At 48.5% G+C, this 25,962-nt stretch overlaps 1 protein-coding gene across 1 annotated transcript in view; it reads right to left on the reverse strand.

Moving 5' to 3' along the window:
* Positions 1-1,671: 1,671 nt before the first annotated feature.
* LOC140430909 (uncharacterized) overlaps positions 1,672-25,962 on the reverse strand; it is a 73,308-nt gene continuing 49,017 nt past the window's right edge. The window contains exons 3-7 of the mRNA XM_072518706.1: positions 10,079-10,090; positions 7,128-7,741; positions 6,061-6,420; positions 4,480-4,636; positions 1,672-4,392 (exon numbers count right to left, since the gene is read on the reverse strand). Coding sequence (XP_072374807.1) covers positions 3,659-4,392; positions 4,480-4,636; positions 6,061-6,420; positions 7,128-7,741; positions 10,079-10,090 — 1,877 coding nt within the window. The 3' untranslated portion in view covers positions 1,672-3,658. The remainder of the gene's footprint in view (positions 4,393-4,479; positions 4,637-6,060; positions 6,421-7,127; positions 7,742-10,078; positions 10,091-25,962) is intronic.

The following is a 25,962-nucleotide window of genomic DNA, read 5'->3' on the forward strand; positions in this document are numbered from 1 at the left end:
AGAAAAAAAGAATGATCCCGACAGTGGGAGAGTCCAGAACTAGGAGTCATAGTTTGAGGATAAGGGTAAACCAGTTAGAACTGAGTCAAGGAGAAATTTCTTGTCCTAGAGAATGATGAATCTGTGGAATTCACCTGTTGCACATTATCCCATTCCATTCCCCTATCCAGGTTTCTCTGCTGGGCTGACCCAGTCTAGACCTTCTTTGAGAATGATATTGTTCAAGGTGTAGTACACGAGGGTGATTGTGACTGTGGGAGAGGTGAATGGGCAGGGACGCCACGGGAGAGATGTATGGACGGGGACATCCCGGGATAGGTGTATGGACGGGGACATCCCGGGAAAGATGAATGGACGGGGACATCCCGGGAGCGTTGAATGCACGGGGCATCCCGGTATAGGTGAATGGACGGGGTCATCCCGGGAGAGGTGAATGGACGGGCACTTCCCGGGAGCGTTGAATGCACGGGGACATCCCGGGAAAGATGAATGGACGGGGACATCCCATAAGGTGAATGGACAGGAAGATTCTGGGAGAGGTGAATGGACCAGGACCTCCCAGGAGAGATGAATGGACGGGGACCTCCCAGAAGGATAAATGGGCGGGGTCACCCTGGAAGTGATGAATGGACCAGGACATCCCAGGATAGGAACCAGAAAGGTGAAGGTTAAGCCTCCAAGTTTTAAAACAAAGGTGAACCTCCACAGGAGGTGAGCCCTGTACAGAGCAGGGATGTCAGATTCTTGTCCTCTGTCTGTGATGTGCCCTCCTTTCCAGTTCTCTCCCCCTGTTTTCCTCTCTCTCCAGTGTATATGCTGATTCCACCACTGGACGTCATCACTGCCCCGGATACTGTGGTCTTGCTCTTCTGATCTGCTGTCAAACACATCCCACACTGATGTTGTCAGTTTGAAAGCCTGCGAGGATGAAGAATGTTATTTCCACACCAGAAATCTATGTCAAACGTTTACCAGGAAAGGAGCAGTTTTTTTAGAGATAGTTTCCTGGATTATCCGCACTTTTTCAGGGATAAATATTCAGTAAGTGATGTTCAGGCAGTCTGACTATCCTGTGGGGAATCAGGTGTGGAAATGCCCTTTATGCTGTGTGAGAAGATGCAGCTGAGAGACCTGTTTACTCGCTGCTTTGTGCTGAGCTGTTTGACTGGAGTAAACCCCAATCCGGGAAAAAAAGGCCTGGAAGTTGGGGTTTTCATTCCAGGGTGGGATGTTCCTGGGAGTTAAGCCGGGTAACCCTGGAATGGGTGATGAGGATTCTGGGTGAGGAGCCGTGCTGGGTGGAAGGCGTGTCTCAGAGAACCCGCACAGTACCAAAGTCAGAAATATAAAATAGCTCACACATTCCCCACATCCGATCCATGCCAAACAATGCCCCAGCTGCCTCCCACCAAGGCCCCTCATGTCATCTCATGCCCCCACTCATACTTTTTGTGCTAAGTTATGCATCCAACCACACCCATGCCTCATCATACCTTCCATGCCAACCTCTGCCCTCAGGCACTTCACATTCCTCTTTATAGCCTCTGTGCTAACTAAGTGCCAACCAAAACCACCTCATGCCCACCACCCACTACCCTTCCACCACCCATACCAACACCCCCACCTTCCACAATAGGCAGACGTCAACACCCATGCTGAGATTAAATAAAATTAAGTTCCAAGTGTCTGTTGCAGACTTTATTTTTATTTTTTAAACATTCATTCATAAAAAAGCAATTACATTTAAATTCTTTCAATTTCATTGTCCCTTCTGACAACAAACATTGTATTCAATTGCATCACCTCCTATAAAAACAATTGGTACTCCTCCTTCAAACTGTCCATAGCCACTTTTTAAAATTAATTCATGTGATGCGGGTGTTGCTGACTGGATCCATCCCCAACTGCCCTTGAGGGGACAGTTAGGAGTCGACCACATTGCTGTGACTCAAGGGTCACAGAACGTGCAGACCATATAAGGATGCCTTCCCGAAAAGGACATTAATGAATTAGATGAGTTTTTGCAACAATCAACATTGGTTTCATGGTCATCATTTGACTTAAAATTCCAGATTTTTATTGAATCTGCCGTGGTGGGATTCGAACTCGGGTCCCCAGAGCATTATCCTTGGTCTCTCAATTACTAGTCTGGTGACAGTACCACTAAGCCACTCTGGCTGTCAATCAAATTGTGAAATGGCCAGCACCCTTCTGTGATAATGGGTGACTGTGAAAACTGGGATGCACCTTTACCCAGTCAACAGGGCTTGTGTCAAAGTAAAAGGCAATAATTTTCTAACATTCCAAACAGTTTTTTTCAAAGAGTTAAAGACAGGAGTTTTAAATGCTGGTATAGCTGGACAGCTCCCTTGACAGCTCTTCTTGACATTTGTGACAACGGTTTCTGACAATTTCAATGAGCTCTCAGTTCTAAAGAGGTTTGCGCACTTTATACGCACATTCATGCCTAATTTTTCAATATCTCAAATGAATCAGGCGGCACAGTGGTTCACAGGGGCAGGGACCCAGGTTCGATTCTGACCTATCAGGTGACTATCAGGTATGGAGTTTGTACGTTCTCTCAGTGTCTAAATGGGTTTCCTCCCACTGTCTAAAGCGGTGCAGGTTAGATGGATTGGCTATGCTAAATTGGCCCCAACGGTTAGGTGGGGTTACAGGGAAAGGGCGAGGATTGGGTCTGTGTTGGGTGGTGTTTTGAATGGTCAGGGCAGACTCAATGGGCCGACTGACCTCCTTCTGCACTGTGATTTATGATACGTTTTTTCGCAAAGGCAGCTTAACTGCCTTAAGGTGCTGGTTTAGCACAGTGGGCTATAATGGAGACCAGCAGCGCGGGTTCAATTCCCATTCCAGCCTCCCCGAACAGGCGCCGAAACGTGGTGACTATGGGTTTTTCCACAGTAACTTCATTGAAGCCTACTTGCAGCAATAAGCGACTATTATTATTTCTTTGGGAGATGTGCGTGAAAAGTTTTTTTACGCAGAGGGTGGTGGGTGCCTGGAACGCTTTGCCAGCGGAGGTGTTAGAGGCGGGCATGATAGCATCATTTAAGATGCATCTAGACAGATATATGAACAGGCGGGGAACAGAGGGAAGTAGATCCTTGGAAAATAGGCAACAGGTTTAGATAAAGGATCTGGATCGGTGCAGGCTGGGAGGGTTGAAGGGCCTGTTCCTGTGCTGTAACTTTCTTTGTTCTAACTCCCCAAGGTGTCTGGTGACCATATTCAAAGGGGTACCTTTCCACACTCAAGGGTACCCAATCTATCCAAACAAATGAACAGAGTTCAGACGAACTCCTCTCGGGTTTAATCTGCACACGTTGGGTTTCAGACTCCTCTCATCCCAAAACCACACAAGTGGAGGCAGCTGCTGATTTCTATGGACAGGTGCTTCTGTGAAAGATGCAGACCTGGCCTATCCCTGGCCCCACGAAAATGGGAGGTGGCGATGATCGAGGGGAGGGGTCTTCTGGATTCTGGTATCTTCTGCCAATGTCCTTACAACAAAGAGGCTCTATGACATGGCAAAATACAGATCAAAAAGAGAAAAATATCCCTCATGACAATGCAGGAGGAGGAGAATAAAGAGGTGGCAGTGTTGGAGGGAGGGATCCTAATTCCTTCTCTGGCTCCCCTATCCTCGTGACGTGACCTCTCCTGTGTCAGAGTCTTGTCCAGCAGCAGATGTCTCTGCACTGGGCTGTTGGCCAGAATGTGCAGGCGCTTCAATCTGAGACAGAATCTGCCTCATTTCATTCAGAGTTTCATTGCTTCTTTGCAGAAGCTGACAAAGAACCTCATTCTGCTGCTGAAGAATCTCATTGTTTCTTTTTAGATGATGCTGAAGAATCTCATTGTTTATTTGCAGATTCTGATTAACATCAGTCTTAAATTCAGTCAAAGTTTGTTGAATCAAGTTAGACGTGGCCCGATAACTCTCTGTACTTTGAACCTGTTCCTGATGTAAGCGCTTAAGAGGTTTCAGATCATCTTCATTTTCTTCACCAGCAGCATGGGCCTGATATTGTCCGTGTGATCGTGGAGACAGCAGAGCTTCTGCTCCCAAAGCCACAGGTTCCTCGCCTCCAGAAGGATCTGAGCTCCCTCCCTCCACTACAGCAGCCAGAGCATCACAGACCTCCTCCTTCACACAGGTCACAATATTTAACTTGAACTCACCAACACTACCCTCCAAATCAGACACCTTACCCTCCTGACACTCCTCTCCCTCCTCCACTGCGGCTGCTATGCAACATTGCTGTGAGGTATTAACCTCTGTACCTTCCTCATCAGCCCTTTCAGGAATCTCGAACCCTGCTGCCACCTCTCCTCCATCACCATCTGATGTGTCCATGGACACCTGTGTATCTGTCAGGGGAAGGAAATCACAATGATTATCTTTTGTCACATAAATCAACTCTCCCAATGGTTTAAACACTCAGCTGCTGACATCACCTTCACTCATCCCCATATCTGATCTGCTATTGGTTATCGTGGGGTTGGAGAGGTCAAACAGCTTTCTGGTGAACTCCTCCTGTTCCTTCAGCTCCTTGATGTACGGAACCCGCCCTCCAGTCAACGAGCGCTCCTGGGCATTATGGACCAGCTTTACCTAAAGAAAGAAATGAAAATGAAAAATAAATCAGGGTCCAGACTTTGCTGTGTTGTCTTGTGACACATTTAAGATCGACAAATTTTCCAGGGCCAGATGGCATCTATCCCAGATTTGTGAGGGAGACAAGAGATGAAATTACTGGGCCTCTAACAGAAATCTTTGTTTCCACGTTGGCCACAGGTGAGGTTCCAGAGGATTGGAGGATAGACAATGTTGTCCCGTTATTTAAGAAGGGTAGCAAGGATAATCCAGGTAACTATAAGCCAGTGAGTTTGATGTCAGTGATAGTGAAATTGTTGGAAAAGATTCTGAGATAGGATCTATGCACATTTGGAAGTGAATGGTCTTATTAGCGACAGACAACATGGTTTTGTACGAGGGAGGTCATGTCTCACTAATTTAATTGAGTTTTTTGAGGAGGTGACAAAAATGATTGACGAGAGAAGGGCTGTGGATGTTGTCTGTAAGGACTTTAGTAAAGCAATTGACAAGGTCCCTCACAGCAGGCTGGTGCAAAAGATTAAATCACATGGGGTCAGGGGGGAACTAGGTAGATGGATTCAGAACTGGCTTGGCAATAGAAGACAGAGGGTAGCAGTGGAATGATGCTTTTCTGAATGGATGTCTGTAACTAGTGGTGTTCCGCAGGGATCGGTGCAGATAGTGATGAAGATTGTCAGAGAATACAGCAGGATATAAATAGGCTGCAAAATACAGCTATGTAGAATGTTGGCAAGGCCATATTTGGAATACTGTGTCCAATTCTGGTCACCACACGACCAGAAGCAAGTGGAAGATTTGGAAAGAATACAGAAAAGGTTTACCAGGATGTTGCCTGGTATGGAGTGTATTAGCTTTGAGGAGAGATTGAATAAACTGGGATTGTTCTCCCTCGAGAAACGGAGGCTGAGGGGTGACCGGAAAGAAGTTTATAAAATTATGAGGGGTATAAATAGGGTGAACAGTTGGAGGCTTTTTCCCCAGGGCAGAAATGACAATTATAAGGGAGCACAAGTTCAAGGTGAGGGGGGATAGATTCAGTGGAGATGTGAGGGGGATGGTTTTTTTGTTTACACAGAGGGTGGTGGTGGCCTGGAATGAACTGCCAAGTGAGGTGGTTGAGGCAGATACATTAGCGACCTTTAAGACTTATCTGGATAGGCACATGAACAGATGAGTTATAGAAGGATATCGGCAGTTGGTCTAGATAGGACACGTGATCGGCGCAGGCTTGGAGGGCTGAAGAGCCTGTTCCTGTGCTGTATTGTTCTTTATACTCATTGAGTTACGGTGTGATCTCCTATTTGGTATCTTTTGGTTACCTTTTTGATTTTGGTTGTGCTTGATGTTTATTTATAAATGCCTGAATAAAAATATTTTAAAAAAGAAACCAATGAGTCCAATAATAATTTGCCACATACCTCGCATGGGAAAGGTTTCTCCCCTGTGTGAATACGTTGGTGTTGATGGAGAGACGATAACCATAAGAATGATTTGTCACACATTTTGCACATGAAGGATTTCTCCCCTGTGTGAATGCGTTGGTGTCTGTGGAGGTTCGATAACTGCGAGAATGATTTGTCACACACTTCGCACCTAAAGGGCTTCTCCCCTGTGTGTGCACGTTGGTGTCTACGGAGGGTCGATGACTTTGAGAAGGATTTGTCACACACCTCACACCTGAAGGGTTTCTCTCCTGTGTGAACACGTTGGTGTACTCGGAGGGTTGATGACGTTGAGAATGATTTGTCACACACCTTGCACGCGATGGGTTGCTTTACCTTCAGGAAGAAATGAAAATGAAAAATAAATCAGGATCCAGACTTTGCTGTGTTTATGTGACACATTTTCCGAATGTTGGAAAATTAGCAAAGAAAATCTTGTGAGCTTTCTGTATTTTGAACTCAAAATCTCAGATTTGAACTTTGAAAAAAATATTCAGATATTGCCCTCTTGCCCATAACACGGGAACTTGTGCATAAGCAGCAGCTTCTATACATATTGACAACTTCTTCTGGTGATGTTTGGAGATCTGATAAAAGGTTAAATTGACCATCTTAAAACGACTGGACTGATAGTGGGAGAGGTTGGAGAGTCACTACTGAGACAAGACACTGCTGAGACAGACAGTGCTGAGACAGACACTGCTGTGGAAGGACAGCTCCCCTGTGTGAGCACTGGAGGGTAAACAACACAGACAACTCTCAGTGTAAGGGGAGCAGGTGAGCTGCAGTGTGAATGTGCTAGTGTCTGTGGAGGTCTGATGACTGTGAGAATGATTTGTTGCAAACCTCACACATGAATGGTTTCCCACCAGTGTGTGCAGAAGGCTGAATAGTCCAAGAATGATTTGTTAGAAATGATACATGTGAATGTGTTGCTCTTTGCAGGGGGAGGGTGACTAGAAATGGTTTGTCACATATTGTACATGTGAATATGTCGGTGTGCGCCAGAAACTATATGAGTCTGAGAATAATTTGTCACATACCTCGTATGGGAAGGGTTTGTCTCCTGTGTGAACATGTTGGTGTCTATGGAGGTTCGATGACAGCGAGAATGATTTGTCACACACCTCACATGTGAAAGGTTTCTCCCCGGTGTGAGTGCGTCGATGGGTGTGGAGGTTCCATAACTGCGAAAATGATTTGTCGCACACCTCGCATTTGAATGGTTTCTCCTCTGTGTGAATGCGTTGGTGATTACGAAAGGTCCATAAGTGTGAGAATGATTTGTCACACAGCTCGCAGGTGAATGGTTTCTCCCCTGTGTGAATGCGTCGGTGTTGGCAGAGGGTGGATGAGTCCGAGAATGATCTGTCACACACCTCACATGTGAAGGGTTTCTCGCCAGTGTGAGTCCGTTGGTGTGATAGAAGACGGGAATTTCGGCTGAAAGTCATGTCACACACATCACACCTGAAGGGTTTGTCTTGCTCCCCTGTGTGAAGCCGTTGGTGTTCACTGAGGCTTGATGACCGTGCAAATGATTTATCACACACCTCACAAGTGAATGGTTTCTCCCCTGTGTGAATCATCTGGTGCCTCAGGAACATCGTCGAATTCACGAAACCTGTATCACAAACATCACACTTGAATCGTTTCCCTTCCATGGGCTGCCCTTGTGGTAACAGTAGTTGCAGCACCTCAGAAGATCTTATGAACCCGTGGAGACTCTGACACACACCTCACACTTGAACAGTCGCTCACTTGTAGGAATGAGTCAGTGGCTCATGAAGCTCGAATGATTAAAACTCTCAGTCCCACTTCTTCCCAGCCTCATCCTGACCGATCGGCACAGCCAAACCTCAGAAAGGTTGGTTCTGATGAAAGGTTTCACACCATTGACTAGTTTCAGATCTGATGAGATGTCAAAGCTTCCCTGACCCGACCGATTTCCAGATGATAGTTTCGCTATCTAACCGTCTGTGTTGAGCAATGCTATGAAGGGACTGGATGTCTTCCCACAGTTGTGCAGTTGTTCCGTGGGTGATGGTCAGGATCTATCTGCGGCGTTTATCCTCTCTGTATTCTCTGGTGCAGTACGGTTCAATCCTTCTGTAAAACAGGAAAAGGAAACATGATTTCCTCCAACTTCCTCTCCTCCTTTGCTGAAGGGGCTGACTCCTCAGTTAGAGACTGTTCCACAGTGAGTGTCAGTCTGCTATTACCCTGTGTGGGGATCAGATACATAGAACAAACAGTACAGCACAGTACAGGCCCTTCGGCCCATGATGTTGCGCCGACCATTTATCCGAATCTAAGATCAACCTAACCTACACCCCTTCAATTTACTGCTGTCCATGTGCCTGTCCAAGAGTCGCTTAAATGTCCCGATTGACTCCAACTCCACCACCTCCGCTGGCAGTGCATTCCATGCACCCACCACTCTGTGTAAAGAACCTACCTCTGACATCTCCCCTATACCTTCCTCCATTCACCTTAAAATTATGGCCCCTCATGACAGCCATTTCCACCCTGGGGAAAAGTCTCTGGCTATCCACTCAATCACTGCCTCTCATCACCTTGTACACCTCTATCAAGTTACCTCTCTTCCTTCTTCGTTCCAGTGAGAAAAGCCCTAGCTCCCTCAACCTTTCTTCATAAGACGTGCCCTCCAGTCCAGGTAGCATCCTAGTAAATCTCCTCTGCACCCTCTCCAATGCATCCACATCCTTCCTATTGTAGCCACCTAAATTGACCAACTCCCGATTTAAAATGGCGAACGACAAAGGCTGATGGGAAAGTCAGCCAACAAGACAAAAACCAGCAGCTGCAGGTTTGCTGTGTATTTACCTCTGCAAAAAAACAGACAACATCGATACCAGCGGCCATCAGCATAACAAAGTAGCAGCTATCTGCATACTGATGAGCAATCCCCAGGAACAATAAGTAACATTTTTGACACACAAAGCAAAGCCAGACTCCTCAGCGCCAGCAGGAGCCAACACAAAAGAGGTGAACGAGCACCTCAAGACCGCCCATCGATCAGGGAACCGCTCCAGTATTGGAGAAAATCGAACCAAGCGATTGGGACAAAGTCCAATCACTTGGGACCAGGTACAGGGACCGCCCCGAAAGGCGGGAAGCCCCTGGGGACTATAAGAGTTAAGCACTCTTCAGCAGCTCTCTTCACCGCTCTCTTCTTTCTGCCTGGGTCACCCAGCAAAAGGAACCAACATTGATCGTGACCGGTGCAGTGACTCCAGTGATCATCAAAATCATAAGTCTAAATCCAACGCTCGCTACGAGATAGACGCTCCTAGCTACCAATCCGTACCAACTTCGAATCCCGCAGACTCAGAACCCGAACGAAAGGCCATTTGTTCCCCTGACCTGGTGGGCCAGTTCAAAGTTAAGTATAGGCCTGTTAGTTATAGCAGTAGCTTAGACGTAGAATGTATGCATGAGTAGCGATTACTGTGTATAATAAACGTGCTTTGATTTAAATCTTACTAATCGGTGTATTGGGTTATTGATCATTACTCGGACTTGAACCTCATGGCGGTATCATAAAGATACCTGGCGACTCGAGAGCAAAGGTAATAAAACAGAACAATTGAACCAAGGAGAAAATCAGCAACACTATAATGAGGCGACCAGAACTGGACACAATATTCCAACTGTGGTCCAACCAGGGTTTTATAAAGCTGCGGCTCTTAAACTCAATCCTCCTGTTAATGAAAGCCAACACACCATACGCCTTCTTTTTTTTTAATTAAATATTTTATTGAAAATTTTTGGTCAACCAACACAGTACATTGTGCATCCTTTACACAATATTATAACAACACAAATAACAATGACCTATTTTATAAACAAAAAATGAATAAATAATAAATAACAAAAATGAAAACTAGCCCTAATTGGCAACTGCCTTGTCACAAGTAACACTCTCCAAAAATATAATTTAACAGTCCAATGTATAATTATCTGCAGCAACGACCTATACATACTATACAGTATATATTAACAACCCTGAGAGTCCTTCTGGTTCCTCCTCCCCCCCCCCCCCCCCCCGATCCTGGGCTGCTGCTGCTGCCTTCTTTTTCCCATTCCGTCTATCTTTCTGCGAGGTATTCGACGAACGGTTGCCACCGCCTGGTGAACCCTTGAGCCGACCCCCTTAGGACGAACTTAATCCGCTCTAGCTTTATAAACCCCGCCATGTCATTTATCCAGGTCTCCACCCCCGGGGGCTTGGCTTCTTTCCACATTAGGAATATCCTGCGCCGGGCTACTAGGGACGCAAAGGCCAAAACATCGGCCTCTCTCGCCTCCTGCACTCCCGGCTCTTGTGCAACCCCAAATATAGCCAACCCCCAGCTTGGTTCGACCCAGACTCCTACTACTTTTGAAAGCACCTTTGTCACCCCCATCCAAAACCCCTGTAGTGCCGGGCATGACCAAAACATATGGGTATGATTCGCTGGGCTTCTCGAGAACCTCGCACACCTATCCTCCACCCCAAAAAATTTACTGAGCCGTGCTCCAGTCATATGTGCCCTGTGTAATACCTTAAACTGAATCAGGCTTAGCCTGGCACACGAGGACGACGAGTTTACCCTGCTTAGGGCATCTGCCCACAGCCCCATCTCGATCTCCTCCCCCAGCTCTTCTTCCCATTTCCCTTTTAGTTCATCTACCATAGTCTCCCCTTCGTCCCTCATTTCCCTATATATATCTGACACCTTACCATCCCCCACCCATGTCTTTGAGATCACTCTGTCCTGCACCTCTTGTGTCGGGAGCTGCGGGAATTCCCTCACCTGTTGCCTCGCAAAAGCCCTCAGTTGCATATACCTGAATGCATTCCCTTGGGGCAACCCATATTTCTCGGTCAGCGCTCCCAGACTCGCAAACTTCCCATCCACAATCCCCCCCCCCAAGGCCCCAGTCTTTCCCCTATGCCGTCTCCACTGTCCCCAAATCTTCAGTGTAGCCACCACCACCGGGCTTGTGGTGTAGTTCCTCGGTGAGAACGGCAATGGGGCTGTCACCATAGCCTGTAGGCTAGTCCCCCTACAGGACGCCCTCTCTAATCTCTTCCACGCCGCTCCCTCCTCCTCTCCCATCCACTTACTCACCATTGAAATATTAGCGGCCCAATAATACTCACTTAGGCTCGGTAGTGCCAGCTCCCCCCTATCCCTGCTACGCTGTAAGAATCCCTTCCTCACTCTCGGGGTCTTCCCGGCCCACACAAAACCCATGATGCTCTTTTCAATCCTTTTAAAAAAAGCCTTCGTGATCACCACCGGGAGGCACTGAAACACAAAGAGGAATCTCGGGAGGACCACCATCTTAACCGCCTGCACCCTCCCTGCCAGTGACAGGGATACCATATCCCATCTCTTGAAATCCTCCTCCATCTGTTCCACCAACCGCGTTAAATTTTACCTATGCAATGTGCCCCAATTCTTAGCTACCTGGATCCCCAGGTAACGAAAGTCCCTTGTTACCTTCCTCAACGGTAGGTCCTCTATTTCTCTACCCTGCTCCCCTGGATGCACCACAAACAACTCACTTTTCCCCATGTTCAATTTATACCCTGAAAAATCCCCAAACTCCCCAAGTATCCGCATTATTTCTGGCATCCCCTCCGCCGGGTCTGCCACGTATAGTAGCAAATCGTCCGCATACAAAGATACCCGGTGTTCTTCTCCTCCCCTAAGTACTCCCCTCCACTTCTTGGAACCCCTCAACGCTATCGCCAGGGGCTCAATCGCCAGTGCAAACAATAATGGGGACAGAGGGCATCCCTGCCTTGTCCCTCTATGGAGCCGAAAATATGCAGATCCCCGTCCATTCGTGACCACGCTCGCCACTGGGGCCCTATACAACAGCTGCACCCATCTAACATACCCCTCTCCAAAACCAAATCTCCTCAACACCTCCCACAAATAATCCCACTCCACTCTATCAAATGCTTTCTCGGCATCCATCGCCACTACTATCTCCGTTTCTCCCTCTGGTGGGGCCATCATCATTACCCCTAACAACCTCCGTATATTCGTGTTCAGCTGTCTCCCCTTCACAAACCCAGTTTGGTCCTCGTGGACCACCCCCGGGACACATTCCTCAATTCTCATTGCCATTACCTTGGCCAGGATCTTGGCATCTACATTTAGGAGGGAAATAGGTCTATAGGACCCGCATTGTAGCGGGTCCTTTTCCTTCTTTAAGAGAAGCGATATCGTTGCTTCAGACATAGTCGGGGGCAGTTGTCCCCTTTCCTTTGCCTCATTAAAGGTCCTCGTCAGTACCGGGGCGAGCAAGTCCACATATTTTCTATAGAATTCGACTGGGAATCCATCCGGTCCCGGGGCCTTTCCCGCCTGCATGCTCCTAATTCCTTTCACCACTTCTTCTACCTCGATCTGTGCTCCCAGTCCCACCCTTTCCTGCTCTTCCACCTTGGGAAATTCCAGCCGATCCAAGAAGCCCATCATTCTCTCCCTCCCATCCGGGGGTTGAGCTTCATATAATTTTTTATAAAATGTCTTGAACACTCCATTCACTCTCTCCGCTCCCCGCTCCATCTCTCCTTCCTCATCCCTCACTCTCCCTATTTCCCTCGCTGCTCCCCTTTTCCTCAATTGGTGTGCCAGCAACCTGCTCGCCTTCTCCCCATATTCGTACTGTACACCCTGTGCCTTCCTCCATTGTGCCTCTGCAGTGCCCGTAGTCAGCAAGTCAAATTCTACATGTAGCCTTTGCCTTTCCCTGTACAGTCCCTCCTCCGGTGCTTCCGCATATTGTCTGTCCACCCTCAAACGTTCTTGCAGCAACCGCTCCCGTTCCTTACTCTCCTGCTTCCCTTTATGTGCCCTTATTGATATCAGCTCCCCTCTAACCACCGCCTTCAACGCCTCCCAGACCACTCCCACCTGGACCTCCCCATTATCATTGAGTTCCAAGTACTTTTCAATGCACCCCCTCACCCTTAGACACACCCCCTCATCTGCCATTAGTCCCATGTCCATTCTCCAGGGTGGGCGCCCTCCTGTTTCCTCCCCTATCTCCAAGTCCACCCAGTGTGGAGCGTGATCCGAAATGGCTATAGCCGTATACTCCGTTCCCCTCACCTTCGGGATCAATGCCCTACCCAGCACAAAAAAGTCTATTCGCGAGTAGACTTTATGGACATAGGAGAAAAACGAGAACTCCTTACTCCTAGGTCTGCTAAATCTCCACGGGTCTACACCTCCCATCTGCTCCATAAAATCTTTAAGTACCTTGGCTGCTGCCGGCCTCCTTCCAGTCCTGGACTTCGACCTATCCAGCCCTGGTTCCAACACCGTATTAAAATCTCCCCCCATTATCAGCTTTCCCATCTCTAGGTCCGGAATGCGTCCTAGCATCCGCCTCATAAAATTGGCATCATCCCAGTTCGGGGCATATACGTTTACCAAAACCACCGTCTCCCCCTGTAGTTTGCCACTCACCATCACGTATCTGCCCCCGTTATCCGCCACTATAGTCTTTGCCTCGAACATTACCCGCTTCCCCACTAATATAGCCACCCCCCTGTTTTTCGCATCTAGCCCCGAATGGAACACCTGACCCACCCATCCTTTGCGTAGCCTAACCTGGTCTATCAGTTTCAGGTGCGTTTCCTGTAACATAACCACATCTGCCTTAAGTTTCTTAAGGTGTGCGAGTACCCGTGCCCTCTTTATCGGCCCATTCAGCCCTCTCACGTTCCACGTGATCAGCCGAGTTGGGGGGCTTCCTACCCCCCCCCTTGTCGATTAGCCATCACCTTTTTCCAGCTCCTCACCCGGTTCCCACGCAGCTGTATCTCCCCCAGGCGGTGCCCCCCCCGCCCATCCTCCCCCATACCAGCTCCCCCCTCTCCCCAGCAGCAGCAACCCAGTAATTCCCCCCCCCCCCCGCGCTAGATCCCCCGCTAGCGTAATTACTCCCCCCATGTTGCTCCCAGAGGTCAGCAAACTCTGGCCGACCTCGGCTTCCCCCCGTGACCTCGGCTCGCACCGTGCGACGCCCCCTCCTTCCTGCTTCTCTATTCCCGCCATGATTATCATGGCGCGGGAACCAAGCTTCTCCCTTGGCCCCGCCCCCAATGGCCAACGCCCCATCTCCTCCACCTCCCCTCCTCCCCCCATCACCACCTGTGGGAGAGAGAAAAGTTACCACATCGCAAGATTAGTACATAAAACTCCTCTTTCCCCCCTTTTTAACCCCCCTCTTTGCCCCCCACATTCGCCCCACCACTTTGTTCAAACGTTCTTTTTAATAACCCACTCATTCCAGTTTTTCTTCCACAATAAAAGTCCACGCTTCATCCGCCATCTCAAAGTAGTGGTGCCTCCCTCGATATGTGACCCACAGTCTTGCCGGTTGCAGCATTCCAAATTTTATCTTCTTTTTATGAAGCACCGCCTTGGCCCGATTAAAGCTCGCCCTCCTTCTCGACACCTCCGCACTCCAGTCTTGATAAACGCGGATCACCGCGTTCTCCCATTTACTGCTCCGAGTTTTCTTCGCCCATCTAAGGACCATTTCTCTATCCTTAAAACGGAGGAATCTCACCACTATGGCTCTGGGAATTTCTCCTGCTCTCGGTCCTCGCCCATCACTCGGTATGCTCCCTCCACCTCCAACGGACCCGCCGGGGCCTCCGCTCCCATTAACGAGTGCAGCATCGTGCTCACATATGCCCCGACGTCCGCTCCCTCCACACCTTCAGGAAGACCAAGAATCCTCAGGTTGTTCCTCCTTGCGTTGTTTTCCAGTGCCTCCAACCTTTCCACACATCGTTTCTGATGTGCCTCCTGCGTCTCCGTCTTCACCACCAGGCCCTGTATGTCGTCCTCATTCTCGGCTGCCTTTGCCTTCACGACCCGAAGCTCCCGCTCCTGGGTCTTTTGTTCCTCCTTTAGCCCTTCGATCGCCTGTAGTATCGGGGCCAACAGCTCTTTCTTCATTTCCTTTTTGATCTCTTCCACACAGCATTTCAAGAACTCTTGTTGTTCAGGGCCCCATGTTAAACTGCCACCTTCCGACGCCATCTTGGTTTTTGCTTGCCTTCCTTGCTGCTGTTCTAAAGGATCCACTGCAATCCGGCCACTTTCACCTCCTTTTTCCATCCGTATCCAGGGGGGATTCCCTTCTGGTTTACCACACAGTGTTTTTAGCCGTCAAAATTGCCGTTGGGGCTCCTATCAAGAGCCCAAAAGTCCGTTTCACCGGGAGCTGCCGAAACGTGCGACTCAGCTGGTCATCGCCGCACCCGGAAGTCCCACCATACGCCTTCTTAACAACCCTATCAACCTGGGTGGCAACTTTGAGGGATCGATATACATCGATGGGACCCCAAGATCCCTCTGTTCCTCCACACTTCCAAGAATCCTGTCTATCTACAACCCTTCAATTTATTGCTGTCCATGTGCCTGTCCAAAAGTTGCTTAAATGTCCCTAATGGCTCTTAGACTCCACCACCTCTGCTGGCAGTGCATTCCATGCACCCACCACTCTCTGTTTAAAGAACCGACCTCTGACATCTCCCCTATACCTTCTTCCAATCACCTTAAAATGTGGTCCCCTCGTGACAGTCATTTCCGCCCTGGGGAAAAGTCTCTGGCTATCCGCTCTATCCATGCCTCTCATCACTTTGTCAAAATCCCGATCAAATCACCTCTCTTCCTTCTTCGCTCCAGTGAGAAAAGCCCTAGCTCCCTCAACCTTTCTTCAGAAAACATGCCCTCCAGTCTAGGCACATCCTGGTAAATCTCCTCTGCACCCTCTCCAATGCATCCACATCATTCCTATAATAAGGCAACCAGAACTGGACACAATGAAATGAAAATCGCTTATAGTCACAAGTAGGCTTCAAATGAAGTTAGTGTGAAAAGCCCCTTGGAACAATATTCCAAGTGTGGTCTAACCAGGGTTTTATAAAGCTGCAGCAAAACCTTGCGGCTCTTAAACTCAATCCCCCGTTAATGAAAGCCAACACACCCTACGCCTTCTTAACAATCCCATGAACCTGGGTAGCAACATTGAGGGATCTATGTAAGTGGACCCCAAGATCCCTCTGTTCCTCCACACTTCCAAGAATCCTGCCTTGAACCCTGTATTCAGCATTCAAATTCAACCTTCTAAAATGAATCCCTTCACATTTATCGAGGTTGAACTCCATCTGCCACTTCTCAGCCCAGCTCTGCATCCTATCAATGTCCTGTTGTAACCTGCAACAGCCCTCGACACAATCTACAACTCCACCAACCTTTGTGTCATCGGGAAACTTACTAACCCACCCTTTGACTTCCTCATCCAAGTCATTTATAAAAACCACAAAGAGCAGAGGTCCCAGAACAGATCCTTGCGGGACACCACTGGTCACCGACCTCCAGGCGGAATACTTTCCATCCACGACCACTCGCTGTCTTCTTTTGGCCAGCCAGCCAAATTTCCCTGTATCCCATGCTCCCTAACTTTCTGAATGTGCTTACTATGGGGAACCGTATCAAATGCCTTACTGAAATCCACATACACCACATCCATTGCCCGACCTTCATCAATATGTCTCGTCACATACTCAAAGAATTCAATGAGGCTTTCTTTTTCCTCACTTGACTGTCACACACCCTCTGTTTCCAGTGAGCAGACAACTTGGCTACTTTCTTTCCTCAGCCCAGGCACCGTGAAGACAATGGAAAAGACAGAAGGAGGCCATTCAGCCCATCGACTCTGCACCGACCCACTTAAGCCCTCACTTCCACCCTATTCCCATAACCCAATAAGCCCTCTAATCTTTTTGGTCACTAAGGGCAATTTAGCATGGCCAATCCACCTAACCTGCACGTCTTTGGACTGTGGGAGGAAATCGGAGCGCCCGGACGAAAACCCACGCAGACATGGGGAGAATATGCAGACTGCACACAGTGACCCAGCGGGGAATCGAACCTGGGACCCTGGCACTGTGAAGCCACAGTGTTATCCACTTGTGCTACCGTGCTGCCCTCGACAGAATGTAAAACAGGCTGTCAATTCACTATGAGCTTGAGTCGTGCTGCTGAAGACCAGTTTTCCCCTTGGAGAATGTGTTTAATATAAAAAAAGCACTCGGGAGATATGTTAATTCAATGGATATTTGGACATTTCTCCTCTTGTTTTCCCAAATTATGTGAAGAAAACACTCTGGGCAGGAAATGCTGAAAGCTGAGGAAAAATTTGCTTCAGTGTAGCTGATTGAAGGGTTCTGGTTTATCCTGGGAAATTAGATACACTGCCCTCACTCAGCATATCCCAAATTCAGCTCTCACACACAGCACTGGGCAAAAGTATCAAATCCAAGCCCAGGCTTTTGGGAAAGGCAGAGGCCTTCAGGTGAAATCTTTAAAGAAAACATTTGGATAAATGTGTCTCTCACCTTCTCATATTCAGTAATGACCTATCAACAAATCTCAGCCTGTAAATCAGAAGGGAAATGCTTCCAATAAACACACTCAATATCCAACACAGCCAATCAGTCAGCTCAGCACAAAGCAGCGAGTAAACAGGTCTCTCAGCTGCAGCTTCTCACACAGCATAAGGAGCATTTCCACACCTGATCCCCCACAGGATAGTCAGACTGCCTGAACATTCGTGTGGACATTGTGCAATGTAATTATTATAAATTCTGCTCCTTCACTCACCATCTCCTCACTTGGTTTTCAGTCCCTACAGGATGTGAAGCAGCTGTGAAAGAGGAAGAGGAGAGAATGGGCAGAGTGGGTGGACTCTCTCTGATTGTCGTCTCTCACAGCCAATCCAAATATTTCTGGAGTGACAGGAGTTTCCTGCAGCTTGGCAAACTGACCGTGAAACAGAGGCGACTTTGATCAGCAGATCAGGTGGGGATTTAAACTCGTCATTGTCCCATCTGATTAAAACTTAACTTATTGCAGCTGCTGTCTCAGTTCCCCCGGTAACCATTTGACAGAGATTTCTGGTGTGGGAATAACATTCTTCATCCTCGGAGGCTTTCAAACTGACAACATCAGTGTGGCATGTGAAACCTCGGGTGTGTTTGACAGCAGATCAGAAGAGCAAGACCACAGTATCCAAGGCAGTGATGACGTCCAGTGGTGGGATCAGCACGTGTACAGGAGAGAGGGACACAGGAAAGCGAGAGGGGTCTGGAGAGGTGTGTTTGACCCTGTGATCGGGGAATGTCTCTGTTCCTGGGAGAATGACTTAATAATCTTCAATCGTGTCACAAGTAGGCTTACATTAACACTGCAGTGAAGTTATTGTGAAAATCCCCCAGTCGCCACAGTCCGGTGCCTGTTTGGGTACACTGAGGAATAATTCAGAATGTCCAATTCACCTAACAAGCACGTCTTTTGGGACTTGTGGGTGGAAACCGGAGTGCCCGGAGTAAACCCACACAGACATGGGGAGAACGTGCGGACTCCGCACAGACAGTGATCCAAGCTGGGAATCGAACCCGGGTCCCTGGCGTTGTGAAGCAACAGTAGTAGCCACTGTGCTACCGTGCCGAGTTGGCAACTCAGGGAGTGTTCTGAGGCTCATTGAGTGAGTAGCTGCCCCATGGTCGGATATCTTACTGCCCTGTCCAGGGATCGACTGCTGTGAAGGTAAACTTTCCTCAGCTCCAATTTTTTAAAAAAATGTTCCCATTAAGGGGCAATTTAATGTGGCCAATCCACCTACCCTTCACATGTTTGGGTTGTGAGCATGAAACCTGTGCAGACTTGGGGAGAATATGCAAATTCCTCACGGACAATGACCCGGAGCCGGGATCGGACCCGGGTCCTTAGAGCCGTGAGGCAGATGTGCTGATCACCGCGCCACCGTGTGACCCATCGAAACAAAGAACAAAGAAAATTACAGCACAGGAACAGGCCCTTCGGCCCTCCCAGCCTGCGCCGATCCAGATACTTTATCTAAACCTGTCACCTATTTTCCAAGGATCTACTTCCCTGTTTCCCGCTCGTTCATGTATCTGTCTAGATGCATCTTAAATTATGCTATTGTGCCCGCCTCTACCACCTCCGTTGGCAAAGCGTTCCAGGCACCCAACACCCTCTGCGTAAAAAACTTTCCATGCACAACTCCCTTAAAGTTTCCCCCTCTCACCTTGAAATCGTGACCCCTTGTAATTGACACCCCACTCTTGGAAAAAACTTGTTGCTATCCACCCTGTCCATACCTCTCATAATTTTGCAGACCTCAATCAAGAACCCCCTCAACCTCCGTCTTTCCAACGAAAACAATCCTAATCTATTCAACCTTTCTTCATAGCTAGCACCCTCCATACCAGGCAACATCCTGGTGAACCTCCTCTGCATCCTCTCTAAAGCATCCACATCCTTCTGGTAATGTGGCAACCAGAACTGCACGTAGTATTCCAAATGTGGCCGAACCAAAGTCCTATACAACTGTAACATGACCTGCCGACTCTTGTACTCAATACCCTGTCGATGAAGGCAAGCATGCTGTATGCCTTCTTGACCACTCTATCAACCTGCGTTGCCACCTTCAGGGTACAATGGACCTGAACTCCCAGATCTCTCTGTACATCAATTTTCCCCAGGACTCTTCCATTGAACGTATAGTCCGCTCTTGAATTAGATCTTCCAAAATGCATCACCTCGCATTTGCCTGGATTGAACTCCATCTGCCATTTCTCTGCCCAACTCTCCAATCTATTTATATTTTGCTGTATTCTTTGACAGTCCTCCTCGCTATCTGCAACTCCACCAATCTTAGTATCATCTGCAAACTTGCTAATCAGACCACCTATACCTTCCTCCAGATCATTTATGTATATCACAAACAACAGTGGTCCGAGCACGGATCCCTGTGAAACACCACTCGTCACCTTTCTCCATTTTGAGACACTCCCTTCCGCCACTACTCTCTGTCTCCTGTTGCCAAGCCAGTTCTTTATCCATCTAGCTAGTACACCCTGAACCCCATGCGACTTCACTTTTTCCATCAACCTGCCATGGGAAACTTTATCAAATGCCTTACTGAAGTCCATGTCTCTGACATCTACAGCCCTTCCCTCATCAATTAACGTTGTCACTTCCTCAAAGAATTCTATTAGGTTTTTGTAAGACATGACCTTCCCTGCACAAAACCATGCTGCCTATCACTGATAAGTCTATTTTCTTCCAAATGTGAATAGATCCTATCCCTCAGTATCTTTTGTCTTTGAGTGGGCCAATCCTTTCTCTAGTTACCCTCTTGCTCCTTATATACGAATAAAAGGCTTTGGAATTTTCCTTAACCCTGTTCGCCAAAGCTATTTCATGACCCCTTTTAGCCTTCTTTGAGATTTAAGATTTGTCCTACTTTCCCGATATTCCTCCAAAGCTTCATCAGATTTAAGTCGCCTAGATCTTATGTATGCTTCCTTTTTCATCCACATTTTCAATTCTCTCACCTTTGCTGATGGTGAAGATAAATCAAAATTCAAGACAGTCCTCCGCAAGTTTAACAGTCACTGCAACATCGAGGTGAATGAAAGTTTCGAGCGCGATGTGTTCCAAAAGGGTAAGGATGAACCTTTCCAGTCCTTTCTCACCCACCTCCACATACTTGCGCAGTCCTGCAATTACGGGCCCACCTTCGACTCCATGATACGCGACCAGATCGTTTTTGGTGTTCAGTCGTACCCCCTAATCCAGCAGCTCCTCAAGGTAAAGCAGCTCACCCTAGCGATTGCCATCGAGGCCGGTGTGATACATGAACACGCCATTAGTCGGTATTCCCGCATCCAAGTGCCTGAAACGGCGCGGCAAGGTCCCCACGAGGCAGAACGGGTCCAAGCAATCGAGCAACTCCAGGGCCTCAGCCTGGATGAGGGCGGCCTTTTCGCGCGCTTTTCGCGGACTACCGCGCTTGTGCGCACCGAACGAGGGGACGGCGACGTCGACGAACGTATTGCGGTGGCGCAGCGAACGTACTGACGGTACAACGTGCGGCAACTGTGGCTCCACCCACCTAAAGCGGCAATGCCCTGCCAAATCCCGACGATGCTTGAGATGGAGCAAACTTGGCCACTATGCTGCTTTATGCAGATCGGCTCAGCCTGCCAACTCTTGTCACTCCAGCCAGCCTCACAGGAATGTCCGGGCCATTCAACCTATGGTCACCGAGTCCGATTCGGACCTGCTACCTGATATTGACACCGAGGACCCGAAGGCGCCTTTTCGAGTCGGTATCGTTACAAAAAGCAGGGTGTCCCCGAAGCAAAGAATCCAGCCTCTATCGGTATACAGCATCGATCCAGACGATGAATGGTGTGCCACCCTTACGGTCAACCGGTCCCAAATACGATTCTGCCTGGACACTGGTGCCTCCGCCAATCTCATTGCGCAGTCTGACCTCCAAAGCCTTTGTGTCAAACCAGCCATCCTCCCATCAGCCTGCCAGCTATTAGATTATAATGGCAATGCCATTGCTGCCAACTTGAAGTGACGCACAGGTCACGCAAAGCCATCCTTCCCTTTAAAATCGTGGGCTCCTCGAAAGCCTCCCTGCTTGGCGCGCAGGCATGCAAGCTGTTGAACCTAGTTCAGAGAGTTCACTCTCTCTCTCCTGCTGAGACGTCTGCCTTTCAGGACACCGAGTTCAGGGCACAGCTCGACGCCATTATCACAACGTCTTCAAGGGCATGGGCACACTCCTGTACACCTACAAGATTTTATTAAAACTGAATGCCACGCTTGTGGTGCACGCACCTCGCAGGGTCCCAGAACCCCTTAAGGACCGCCTCAAGCAGCAGCTGCAGGATTTCCAGAATCAAGGAGTGATTTCCAAAGTCACGGAACCGAACGACTGGGTCAGCTCCATGGTCTGCAGTCACATGCAGATAGAAAAGGAGTGCCTGGGCCTTCTGACCGGTGTGGTTAAGTTTCACGATTATATCTACGGGCTTCCTCAATTCACCGTCGAGACCAACTATCGCCCGCTGGTCAATATAATACAGAAAAAGTTGAACGACATGTCGTCTCGCATCCAGCGTATTCTTCTCAAGCTCCGGCGATACGACTTCCAGCTGGTATACACCCCAGGCAAAGACCTCATCATTGCTGACGCTCTCTCCAGGGCAGTCGACACTCCATGTGACCCAGCGGGATTAGTCTTCCAGGTTGCCGCTCATGTGGCATTCGCGGCCTCCAATCTACATGCCTCGGATGAACGCCTCGCCCAATTTCGCTGCGAGACGGCGGCTGACCCCTTGCTACAGCGTGTCATTTGCCACCTAACGGACGGGTGGCTCAAGGGCCAATGCCCTCAATTCTATAATGTCAGAGATGATCTGGCGGTAATAGACGGGGTTCTTCTAAAACTGGACCGCATTGTCATCCCGCATAGCATGCGCCAGCTTGTCCTGGAACAACTACACGAGGGCCACCTTGTCGTGGAAAAGTGCCGCCGACGGGCCCGAGAGACAGTGTACTGGCCCGGCATTAATGAGGACATCCCGAACAGTGCTCAACTGCCCCACTTGTCAGCGCTTCCAGCCGGCCCAACCACGTGAGATCCTGCAGCCCCATGAGTTGGTCACATTGAGAATATTAATTCTTTACCCGTCAGTCTGGCCTCAATAAAACTCGAGATGGATTTGCAGGCATAGCATTAGTTATTTTTATTTGACTTGCAAGTCTGACTCATTTCACACAGACACAGAATGCATTCTGCCTCCTGCATCTCCGGAATCGAGTGAGTCTGTAGAACAAAGAAATCTCTACCAATGCATTGAAATGGCATCAAGTTTCACATACACGATTCCCATAGGTCATCCTATACCCCTCCTGACCTGGCCATACATCCTGATTGGCTCACTTCTCATCCCTTCCTCCTCCTTAGCTGGACACCCCTCCCCCTTGCTTTGCCATGCATTCTGAAATCCTTTGTCTGTGAACTAACAGAATCAGACCGGCCTATATCTACTAATTTACTAATATCTCCAAAGTAACTATTTTATATCACATTCGTCAACGTCACCATGGACCAAGGTGGGCATCGACCTGTTCCACGCGCTGAGTAGAGACTATGTCCTGATCGTGGACTACTTTTCGAATGACCCGGAGGTGATATGGTTGCACGACCTCACCTTGTCTGCAGTCATTCGTGCATGTAAAGAAACCTTTTGCTCAACACGGCATCCCGCTCACAGTTATGTCGGACAATGGCCCCTGCTTTACCAGCCAAGAATTGTCCAACTTTGCCAGGCGGTACAATTTTGCCCATGTGATGTCCAGTCCCCTGTACCCCCAATCCAATGGCAAAGCGGAGAAGGGAGTACATATCGTTTGCACTGTGTGCTGAATTTGGTACATTTGAGTGCTATTGTGAGAGTTTGGTGACTGAGGGAGTATAAGGGTTAATTTTTAGCTAAAGTCTAGTCTTTTATTTAATTAATTAACTTAAAAGTTGCTATTTGGTTTAGAAAAAGGTGAATTTTCAATCAGCTTTAAACAAAGGTTCTACTTGTAGGTACTTGCAGCTGGAGCTTGTTAATTAGTTAATTGGATTAGGCCAGTTTTCAGAGGCTAGATTCACAGTATAAAAGTGATCCACTGCACTGAGTGCTGAATTTGGTGCGTTTGAGTGCTATAGTGAGAGTTTGGTGACTGAGAGAGTGCTGAATTTGGTGCATTTGAGTGCTATAGTGAGAGTTTGGTGACTGAGGAAGTGCTGAATTTGGTGCATTTGAGTGCTATAGTGAGAGTTTGGTGACTGAGGGAGTTAGGTGAGGAGTGAGTAAGGTGCTCCTTCCATTTTGTTTCCTACATTTCCGCAACGAGCGAGAAGGGAGCCAGGAGTTTACAGAGTGCAACTGACTGGGAGCAGAGTCGGAGGGCGGAGATCCAGTTGGTCCACTGGGCAGCTATATTCTGTAAGGTAAGAGGGGATGGGGGCTAGGCCAGTTGCATGCTCCTCCTGTAGAATATGGGTGGTGAGGGATACCACCGGTGTCCCCGCTGACTATACCAGCGGGAAGTGCGCCTAACTCCAGCTCATCAGAGACAGTGTTAGGGAACTGGAGCTGGAGGAACTTCGGATCATCCGGGAGGCAGACCGGGTTATAGAGAAGAGTTACAGGGAGGTAACCACACCCAAGGTACAGGACAAGAGTAGCTGGGTTACAGTCAGGGGAAAGAAAACAAACAGGCAGACAGTGCAGGGATCCCTCGTGGCCGTTCCCCTTCAAAACAAGTATACCGTTTTGGAAGCTGTTGGGGGGGGGGGGGATGACCTACCGGGGGAAGGCCCTAGCGGCCAGGTCTCTGGCACTGAGTCTGGCTCTGGGGCTCAGAAGGGAAGGGGGGAGAATAGAAAAGCAATAGTAATATGAGATTAAATGGTTAGGGGAATAGATAGGAGATGCTGTGGTCGTGAGCGAGACTCCCGGAAGGTATGTTGCCTCCCGGGTGCCAGGGCCAGGGATGTCTCGGATCATATCTTCATGATCCTTAAGGGGGAGGGGGAGCAGCCAGAAGTCGTGGTGCACATTGGTACCAACGACATAGGTAGAAAAAGGGGTGTCGAGGTAACAAACCAGTTTAGGGAGTTAGGCTGGAAGTTAAAAGCCAGGACAGACAGAGTTTTCATCTCTGGTTTGTTGCCGGTGCCACGTGATAGCGAGGCTAGGAATAAGGAGAGAGTGCTGTTGAACACGTGGCTGCAGGAATGGTGTAGGAGGGAGGGCTTCAGGTATTTGGATAATTGAAGCGCATTCTGGGGAAGGTAGGACCTGTACAAGGAGGACGGGTTGCATCTGAACCAATATCCTGGGAGGGAGGTTTTCTAGTACTCTTCGGGAGGGTTTAAACTAATTTGGCTGGGGAATGGGAACTGGATTTGTAGTCCAGCAAGTAAGTTAGCCGATATTCAGGATGCCAAAGCGTGTAATGAGGCAGTGGGGAAGGGAACACTGACAAAGGAGAGTACTTGCAGGCACGGAGATGTGTTGAAGTGTGTATACTTCAACGCAAGAAGCATCAGGAATAAGGTGGGTGAAATTAAGGCATGGATCGGTACTTGGGACTACGATGTGGTGGCCATCACGGAACCTTGGATAGAAGAGGGGCAGAAATGGTTGTTGGAGCTCCCTGGTTATAGATGTTTGAACAAGATTAGGGAGGGTGGTAAAAGAGGTGGGGGGGGGGGGTGGCATTGTTAATTAGAGATAGTATAACAGCTGCAGAAAGGCAGTTCGAGGAGTATCTACCTACTGAGGTAGTATGGGTTGAAGTCAGAAATAGGAAATGAGCAGTCACCTTGTTGGGAGTTTTCTATAGGCCCCCCAATAGTAGCAGAGATGTGGAGGAACAGATTGGGAAACAGATTTTGGAAAGGTGCAGAAGCCACAGGGTAGTCGTCATGGGTGACTTCAACTTCCCAAACATTGAGTGGAAACTCTTCAGATCAAATAGTTTGGATGGGGCGGTGTTTGTGCAGTGTGTCCAGGAAACTTTTCTAACACAGTATGTAGATTGTCCGACCAGAGGGGAGGCAATATTGGATTTAGTACTGGGTAATGAACCAGGGCAAGTAATAGATTTGTTAGTGGGGGAACATTTTGGAGATAGTGACCACAATTCTGTGACTTTCACTTTAGTAATGGAGAGGAATAGGTGCGTGCAACAGGGCAAGATTTACAATTGGGGGAAGGGTAAATACGATGTTGTCAGACAAGAATTGAAGTGCATAAGTTGGGAACATAGGCTGTCAGGGAAGGACACAAGTGAAATGTGGAACTTGTTCAAGGAACAGGTTCTACGTGTCCTTGATATGTATGTCCCTGTCAGGCAGGGAAAAGATGGTCGAGTGAGG

The sequence above is a fragment of the Scyliorhinus torazame genome, chromosome 10 (assembly GCF_047496885.1).
Source record: "Scyliorhinus torazame isolate Kashiwa2021f chromosome 10, sScyTor2.1, whole genome shotgun sequence".
Classification (NCBI taxonomy): domain Eukaryota; kingdom Metazoa; phylum Chordata; class Chondrichthyes; order Carcharhiniformes; family Scyliorhinidae; genus Scyliorhinus; species Scyliorhinus torazame.